General features: G+C 43.2%; 1 protein-coding gene across 1 annotated transcript; it reads right to left on the minus strand.

Annotated features, from left to right (window-relative positions):
• Positions 1-374: 374 nt before the first annotated feature.
• Positions 375-3440, minus strand: LOC143140029 (fatty acid-binding protein, heart-like). The gene is made up of 4 exons (XM_076300866.1): positions 3299-3440; positions 2421-2596; positions 2001-2102; positions 375-702 (listed from the first exon to the last, which is right to left on the minus strand). Exons 1-4 carry the CDS (start codon positions 3369-3371, stop codon positions 649-651), a joined length of 405 nt encoding a protein of 134 aa, XP_076156981.1. The 5' UTR covers positions 3372-3440; the 3' UTR covers positions 375-648.
• Positions 3441-9118: the final 5678 nt, after the last annotated feature.

Consider the following 9118-nt stretch of genomic DNA (forward strand, 5'->3'; position numbering starts at 1 on the left):
TCTTCATTACATCTGGCAACCCAGAAGAGGCTCGCGTCTGGTAGTCATGAGAACGTTCACCAGTGTTTTGATTTTGGCATACAGAACGTTCGGTAACAATACTACAAATCGCACCTTTAAGAGAGAAAATTTATTTAGTGACGTAAGGTGACACTCCCACTTATGCAGACCGGAACTGTCCCGTTTTGCTCCCATAGTAACGAATTACGTTGCTCTATCTTGCTAGTAATCAAGGATCTTTGCTGTAGTGTTGGCCTCATGCTAGAACACTGTAGCGTTGGCCTGATTCTAGAACACTGTAGCGCTGGCCTGATTCTAGAACACTGTAGTGTTCTCCTCACTGACATCCAGAGACTAAAGGAGTGCAGGCATTTTATTTTATTTATTTTAGTAAATCAAACCTACATTTGTGTTACAGTTTGGGGCCCATAATACAATTTGACCTTTATTCTGACCATTGATACACAGTGGAATAACCTGATCCAACCCCCCAACCCAACACACACACTTCATTGTGCTGTTTCAGTGATCCACACTTCTCCGTCTCTCCTGGCTCTCTGTTCTTCAGATCCCACAGACGTCAGAAGCTGCCCAACACACTCCGTAAGACATCACAAGCGTCCGCTGACATCCACTGTGGTATCCGCCTCACGCCTCCTTCACGTACGTTCTCACCGCCACCACCTCCCCCATCTTACATTTCTATGGAGAGAAAGAAGGAAGGCATGAGACTTTAAACCATCTCTACACTCTTCTTAATCTTAGTTCTTAATCTCTACACTCAGCCATTTAGCTCTTAATCTCTACACTATTTAGTTCTTTAAACCATCTCTACACTCAGTCATTTAGTTCTTAATCTCTACACTCAGTCATTTAGTTCTTTATCTCTACACTCAGTCATTTAGTTCTTAATCTGTACACTCAGTCATTTAGTTCTTAATCTCTACACTCAGTTATTTAGTTCTTAATCTCTACACTCAGCCATTTAGATCTTAATCTCTACACTATTTAGTTCTTTAAACCATCTCTACACTCAGTCATTTAGTTCTTAATCTCTACACTCAGTCATTTAGTTCTTAATCTCTACACTCAGTGATTTAGTTCTTTATCTCTACACTCAGTCATTTAGTTCTTAATCTCTACACTCAGTCATTTAGTTCTTTAAACCATCTCTACACTCAGTCATTTAGTTCTTAATCTCTACACTCAGTCATTTAGTTCATTTAGTTCTTAATCTCTACAGAGTGTGGGCCCCAGGGTGAATAGATGGAGGGGATCGTAATGGGACAGAATAAATAACAAATGTTGTTTTTTCTAGCGGAGGGCATTTAGAGGAGTCCGGGAAAAGAGAGGGGGAGAGGAAGAGAGAGAGAAAAGCTTAAAAACATTATATAAACTGTTGATATTTGAGTTTAGCCGCCAATCAAATTATACAGCCAGCCATTGAAGTAATGTTTTGATTGGCTGCAAATTATACAGCTAGCCATTGAAGTAATGTTTTGATTGGCTGCAGTTTTCCATGGTTGCACTGTGTGGTATGTGGTACGGTCCCACCACTGGGACTTTGGCTCCACCTGAATTTACTGCAAATGGATTCATTATCCGTCATCAATAGCAGAAGCAGGACATTCATCTCAACACACACCACAGACAGCCCAATAAATACACACAACACACACCACACACACACATAGACACACACAGACACAACACACACCACACACACATAGACACACACAGACGGCACATAAATACACACAACACACACCACACACACACAGACGCACACACCACAGACGGCCCAATAAATACACACAACACACACCACACACACACATAGACACACACAGACGGCCCAATAAATACACACAACACACACCACACACACACAGACGCACACACCACAGGTGGCATAAATAGAAATAAATACATCCTCAACACACATAAAGCCCATAAAGCCCGTTGCTTAGATACAAAGATGACAGTGTCTCACTCCTTACCGCAATCAGCTTGCCATCCCCCACCTCCCGCTCGATGGTCGTCTCCTTGCCATCCCACGTCTGCGTCTGGACCAGCGTGTCCTTGTCCAACGCCATGACGTTCTGCAACGCATACACACACACTGTAGGAATCACGTTACGTTCTGCAACGCATACACACACACACTGTAGGAATCACGTTACGTTCTGCAACGCGCACACACACACTGTAGGAATCACGTTACGTTCTGCAACGCATACACACACACTGTAGGAATCTGCAACGCGTACACACACACTGTAGGAATCACGTTACGTTCTGCAACGCGTACACACACTGTAGGAATCGCGTTACGTTCTGCGACGCATACACACACACTGTAGGAAACCCACAATGTCCCCAAATGGCAAACCCTCCATCCTTAATCATCGCTCACTCACTTTGGTCTTTCTGTCATCACCGGTGGTCTCGTCGAACTCTTCGTTCAGTTTGAACTTGACCTCTGTGTTTTTGAAAGTGCTTTGAGTCTTCATGGTGATGGTTCCATCAGTATCCATGGTGATGGTCAAGCTCGGTTTGGCTCTACTGGCTACCTGCCGCAGGGCAAAGCCGACGCCTGTAAACCACACACACGACACACTCACACACACACGACACACACACACACACGACACACACACGACACACTCATTAAGACACACACACACACGACACACTCATTAAGACACACACACACACGACACACTCATTAAGACACACACACGACACACTCATTAAGACACACACGACACACTCATTAAGACACACACACGACATACTCATTAAGACACACACACACGATACACTTATTAAGACACACACATTACTCAATCCTTAAGATTCATCACCAAACTAGTTTAAACGCACACAGATATCCAATGAATAACCCCAAAAATGAACTGTTTCATACCCAATGCCTTGAGGTACTCATCAAAATGAACCCTTTAATACCCAGTGCCTTGAGGTACTCATCAAAATGAACCCTTTCATACCCAGTGCCTTGAAGTACTCATCAAAATGAACCCTTTCATACCCAGTGCCTTGAGGTACTCATCAAAATGAACCCTTTCATACCCAGTGCCTTGAGGTACTCATCAAAATGAACCCTTTCATACCCAGTGCCTTGAAGTACTCATCAAAATGAACCCTTTCATACCCAGTGCCTTGAGGTACTCATCAAAATGAACCCTTTCATACCCAGTGCCTTGAAGTACTCATCAAAATGAACCCTTTCATACCCAGTGCCTTGAGGTACTCATCAAAATGAACCCTTTCATACCCAGTGCCTTGAGGTACTCATCAAAATTTTCACTCTCCACCATCTTCCAGGTCCCAACAAACTTCTCGGCCATGATAGCTGGTCTGGTCTGGTCTGGTCTGGTCTCTGGGGTGGTGCGTCTGAAAGTCCACGTTCAGGTGAAGTCTTGGTGTCTCTCAGACGGGCTGCTTTTCAAGCATCTCTGTGACCAGGGCTCAACGGCGACAGCCAATCAGAGCCTAGAACATGACATCACGCTGCTCCACATTCTCTGTGGTTAAAATATGTGGAGAAATAGGGAAGAGTTCAACTCCTCTCTAATGAGTCAGCAAGTCAGCATCCTTTTCTCAAGGTCTGCGCTGACCACAGGCAGCAGACTGGGTGAGAGGGCAAAGCAGCGGCCGATGGAGAGTTGAAGGAACAGAACAACTCTTTTGGGAAATTAGATCATTTGCTGTCAACTCCAAAGATAGATAAAGAGGATACATACCCTTTTCTTTTCTGCATGTGTGCAATAACCCAGTCTGCAGTGTTGGGGAGTAACGTAATACATGTACCGGCGTTACGTATTCAGAATACAAATTATGAGTTGTATTCCGATACAGTTAAATAGTTTTAAAAGTTAAATAGTTGGTATTTAGAATACAGTTACATTGTTGAAATCAATGGATTACATGACGATACTTCTCTGTTTCATAAGTTTATTCACTCTCTAAATAAATTAAGGCAACTCCATTTCCCAGAAGCTCCTGAAAGCAATCTATGATTTCCATGTTTAAATCCAAGCCCCGCCGTCTTGCACTAGCCTCAAAACGCAACCAGCGCGCATTATGGACGCGTCATCGGAGACCCTGAAATGACTGTTTGCACAGCAAATTAGGAGTAAAGTACAGTAAGTGGAGGTAACTCCTGTTCCTCACTGATCGCGGTTCCTGATGTCTGTTCAAAGGATATCTTCCCAAGTATTAATAGCTGCAGGCTACTTCGGCCAATCGGTTACACAGTTTGCTAATCAATAAACAGAGCCTATTCACGTGTTGATTTAGACCTACAATTAAACCAATCTCTAAAATAGGCACTGCATTCTAAGTTTTTTATTCTAATTTAAAATAGCTTTATGGATTATTTGTTTTTTCTAATTAGATCTACATTTACGTTTTAAAATGAATTATATGGTGCAGTCTCTGAAGAATTATTCTTGCGAGTAGGCTAGCATATTTTAACGTTCGGTTTTTGATTGTCATTACGCAATCACGTTCATTTTGAGAGCACTGATATACAGTAGCCCATAGTGTTTACATTTACAGGTCATTTGCGTTCCACCTGTCATATGCGCCCCTCACTTGTACTGGGTTGATGCCACCGAAAAATCTCACAGGCACTAATATATTTTCTGGCTACGCCCTTAAAGTAGCCTATTTATTTTGTTTGTTTTAATTAGCCTAGTCGCCTGCTGTACAGTAGTTTTAGTGGTCACCTTGCTATTTTAAAGTTGTATCAGGTAGCTTAGTTGACTTTACATTCTCCTATGTGGGCCTAACACTTCAGCCATTTGGAACAGAAGAACACACCAGAATAGGCCTGTTTAGTAGGCCTAAGCAGGATTTGATGGCTGCATTCCTACACTTATAAAATGCAATTCAATGCGTAAGTAATCTAAGTATTCAGAATACGTTACTCAGATTGAGTAACGTAACGGAATACGTTACAGATTACATTTTTGGGCATGTATTCTGTATTCAGTAACGGAATACGTTTTGAAAGTAACCCTCCCAACACTGCCAGTCTGACACCGTTAGCCTAGCTTAGCATAATCAAAGTCCTTTTAGGCAAGTCCCTCCACTCGGCGGCCATTTGACAACGCTTTTTGGGCACTCGTCGGGCATCCATTTCGGCAGAAATGCGCGCGCAAGGCTTCACGACACCAATGTTGCTCCAGCGGCAAGATCACAACACATGATTGGCACGATGTCTTCACAGCACAACATATAATTTGGCTCAATGTATTTTACAACACACCACATGATTGGCTCAATGTATTCACATGTCGACGTTTTGCCGAGGAAGGGTGGGATATGTGTAGACAACGGCCATATTGGCGTTACAAACTAGCCCCATGCATTTCTATGGAGTATTTTTTGAGTGCCGTGTCTCCACATTAGAAAGTCTCTGGCATAATTCACTGGAAGTAGACAATTGTTTGATGGGCTTTAACCTTTATGACGATAGGACAGTACAGTGGAGGAGTAAGGGACTAGGGTTGCCACATTTGATGTGAAAATCCAGGACCCCCCCCCCCCCCAAAAAAAATATAAATAAATAAATAAATAGGCTATATATATACATTTTAAATTATAAAGTTATGCTGCTAATTGTCTGCTGTTGAACTTAGGCTATATGGTGCATTGTCACTTTAAGGTCGCTCAGTCTAAGCTTTCTCAAAAATCCCTTTCACCAGCTCTTGTAAGATATAAGGTTATTCCATAAACTCTAGCCTTGTTTGTTTGTGCCACATTGATAACATAATATTAACAATACTATGCATAATATTAAGTTGTTACAAGCAGTTATAAGTTTCATATATTAAAGAAGCCCTATGCAGGTCTGGTTATTCCTTCGCTGTTTCTGGGTTTTCGCATTTTTCACGACATAGCTCCCCCTGCAGCTTCGGTAGCAAGTGACTGCTACGCTAAACCCCCACTAGCTGGCGAGCTAGCCATCAAGAAACCAAGCTAAACACATACAGGGCTCACAATAAAACGGTCGAGCAAACACATTGTTCAAGAGACTATCAAACCACATTACAAAAACGAAGTTCACCCAAGGGTAGGCTACTTACAATTTCAACAGCAACAAAGCCAAGTCGGAGTCCGTTTTGCAGTCTTCTTAGAAACTACAATCTGACTACATTTCCGAGGCACAATTGGATACTTCCGCTGAGTCACATCCGGATTTGTTCGGACCAGGACCAGAAAGTTGCGTATTCGTTTTTTCCGCGGAGAAGCACTAGGGGGAGACGAAGCACCCTCCAAACGACCCAAAATGCGTAATGCCTGTGGTGAATACAATGTTGAAACATTTCCTATAGTTTCTTACCTATATTGGCCCTGATGCACTGTGTGACGCAGACACACGTACTGGCTTTGGACTCCTCTCCCTGCTGCTGTCCCTTCTATATTAGCCTACAGAGCAACTAGGTTAGACAGGCGCGCGTAACTAAGTGGGGTCTGGGTCTGTGGTTGCGCGCCAATTGCTAGGTAATAATGTAAACTCTATTTTTGCTGCCAATCAACAAAAAACATGCCTTTTATGTCTGTGTATGTAGGCCTAGGCTACATGGGATTTTATGTACGATAAACACAACCAAGAACAAAACCGTTGAAATGATACGGTACGGTGGTATGGTCTCACCACTGCAAAAGGATTTTGAACAAGCCAGAATTGAACCTGTGAAATGACCGCAGGTTGGAATCAAACCTGAGTGCTGCAGGGTCACTGACCCCCAAAGTTGCTAGTGCGGCAGAGGCGGACAGAGTACACAGCTTCATTACTTGAGTAAAAGTACAGATACCCTTTGCTAAATTTTACTCAAGTACAAGTAAAAGTACAACAGTCAGATGTCTACTTAAGTAAAAGTACTGAAGTACTTGTTTTTAAAAGTACTTGAGTATCAAGAGTACATTTTCTAAATATTGCATTACTACTGCCACAGTGCTTACATTTATGTACAGAAACATCCTACATGGATTTATGAAAAATGTTAATGTTAATACCTTGGAGAATGTAAAAGGAATTGAAAGTAAAATCAAGTCATTTATATCTTTTTACCATGTTGCCAGGGATGGGCAGTATTTCTAATACATGTATTTAAAATACGTATTTCAAATACAAAATACTATTTTGTAATTGAAACACTTGAAGCGAAAACTATCATTAACTTGTTCAGAAAATTGAAATAGTCTGGCAAGGTGAGGCCACAGGTTGGCACATTCCCGGGATGGACCTGTTGCGTCTTCATCCATTGTTTCGTCCATGGTTTCATCTCTTATCTAAATCTGACCATTGAGTTGACTTTGGCGGAAAGCTGAAGGTGATTGCTGATAGGCTGTCCCAATCAGTGGCGCCTGCACAATCCAATCACGTTTGAGAGGGAAACAACAAATTGAGGGTTTCCGAGATTTTTGCTTTTTCCTTTTTTTTTAGAAGAAGTAACAGGTACTCACGTCTATGGATAGAAATGTAGTGGAGTAAAGAGTACAATATTTGCCTCTCAAATGTACTTGAGTAAAGTCATGAGTACTCCCCAAAAATGATACTCGAGTAAAGTACAGATCCCTCAAAATTGTACTCAAGTACTGTACTCAAGTAAATGTACTCCGTTACTGTCCGGCTCTGTAGTGCGGTATGTGGTATAGTGTGGGATGTGATACGGTCTCACCACTGCAAAAGGACTTTGAACAAGCTGTGTGAGAGAGCTCTGTAAGAGACAACTGTCTGTCAATATGTCAGCGATGGGTCACATGATCTGTTTTGCGCCGAGTTGGCCCACCTGCATAAAGGTCTGCCTGATCTGAAAGACAAACTAGTGACCCTTTCCTGAATGCATTTGCTTTCAATGGAGGGTTTTTTCTGGTTATCTGCAGATGCAAATGTACAGTTTAAACCTTGGTCATTTGGGGAAAGCATATTATGAAATATTGCTGTCAATATCAAGATGATGCGATGTCACTCCTGTTCACATGAAGTACCCTTCACTCCTGTTCATATGAAGTACCCTTCACTCCTGTTCATATGAAGTACCCTTCACTCTTGTTCACATGAGGGTCCTTCACTCCTGTTCACATGAGGGTCCTGTGGGATGTCTTTCCTGTTCCCGTCCTCACCAAGGTGCCCCCCCCCACCCCACCCCCCCATCTGCTGAACCATGCAAACCTGCAAATAAAATACATTTTAAGGGTGATGTGCTGAGCTTCAGTCTTGGAATCATGATTAGTATTAGCATGTATAGTATTGTTGTGTTTTTAGTGTTGTGTGGGTCAGTTGTGATGTGTCCTTCCCTCCCACACACACACACAGGCACATGAATATGTTAACCCAGAACGTTGCTATCGAGCGAATTTGACCTCCCACAATGCACGATGTCACCTGGATCCCACAACGCACGATGCCACCTGGACGTCTCACCCGCACCGCCCGCTCAGCGCATCACTACTGCACTATATTAGATTGGACATACGGGACAGATCAGCAGGGGCACTGCTGGGGGGCAGATATGCTGGGGCGCTGCTGGGGGGGGGGGGGACAGATCAGCAGGGGCACTGCTGGGGGGGGGGGGCAGATATGCTGGGGCACTGCTGGGGGGGGGGACAGATCAGCAGGGGCACTGCTGGGGGGGGGGGGGCAGATATGCTGGGGCGCTGCTGGGGGGGGGGGGGCAGATATGCTGGGGCGCTGCTACTCTACACTACTCTATTGCCTTATGCACTTTAAAGCACTCACACTACTCTTGCCTTATGCACGTTAAAGCACTCACACTACTCTATTAAAGCACTCACACTACTCTATTGAAGCACTCACACTACTCTATTGCCTTATGCACTTTAAAGCACTCACACTACTCTATTAAAGCACTCACTCTACTCTATTAAAGCACTCACACTACTCTATTGAAGCACTCACACTACTCTATTGAAGCACTCACACTACTCTATTAAAGCACTCACACTACTCTATTGCCTTATGCACTTTAAAGCACTCACACTACTCTATTAAAGCACTCACACTACTCTATTGCCTTATGCACTTTAAAGCACTCACACTACTCTATTAAAGCACTCACAC

Source organism: Alosa pseudoharengus, unplaced genomic scaffold (genome assembly GCF_046254945.1).
Source record: "Alosa pseudoharengus isolate Yale_2024_CS ecotype anadromous, Long Island Sound unplaced genomic scaffold, YU_APseudo_1.1 YU_APseudo_1.1_scf_23, whole genome shotgun sequence".
Lineage (NCBI taxonomy): Eukaryota > Metazoa > Chordata > Actinopteri > Clupeiformes > Clupeidae > Alosa > Alosa pseudoharengus.

Coding starts and splice junctions, on each gene's coding strand:
- LOC143140029 (XM_076300866.1), bottom strand. CDS start 3,371: ATGGCCGAGAAGTTTGTTGGGACCTGGAAGATGGTGGAGAGTGAAAAT. Junction 2,597..3,298: donor TGAGTACCTCAAGGCACTGG/GTATGAAAGGGT, acceptor TGTGGTTTACAG/GCGTCGGCTTTGCCCTGCGG. Junction 2,103..2,420: donor GTGATGACAGAAAGACCAAA/GTGAGTGAGCGA, acceptor TATGCGTTGCAG/AACGTCATGGCGTTGGACAA.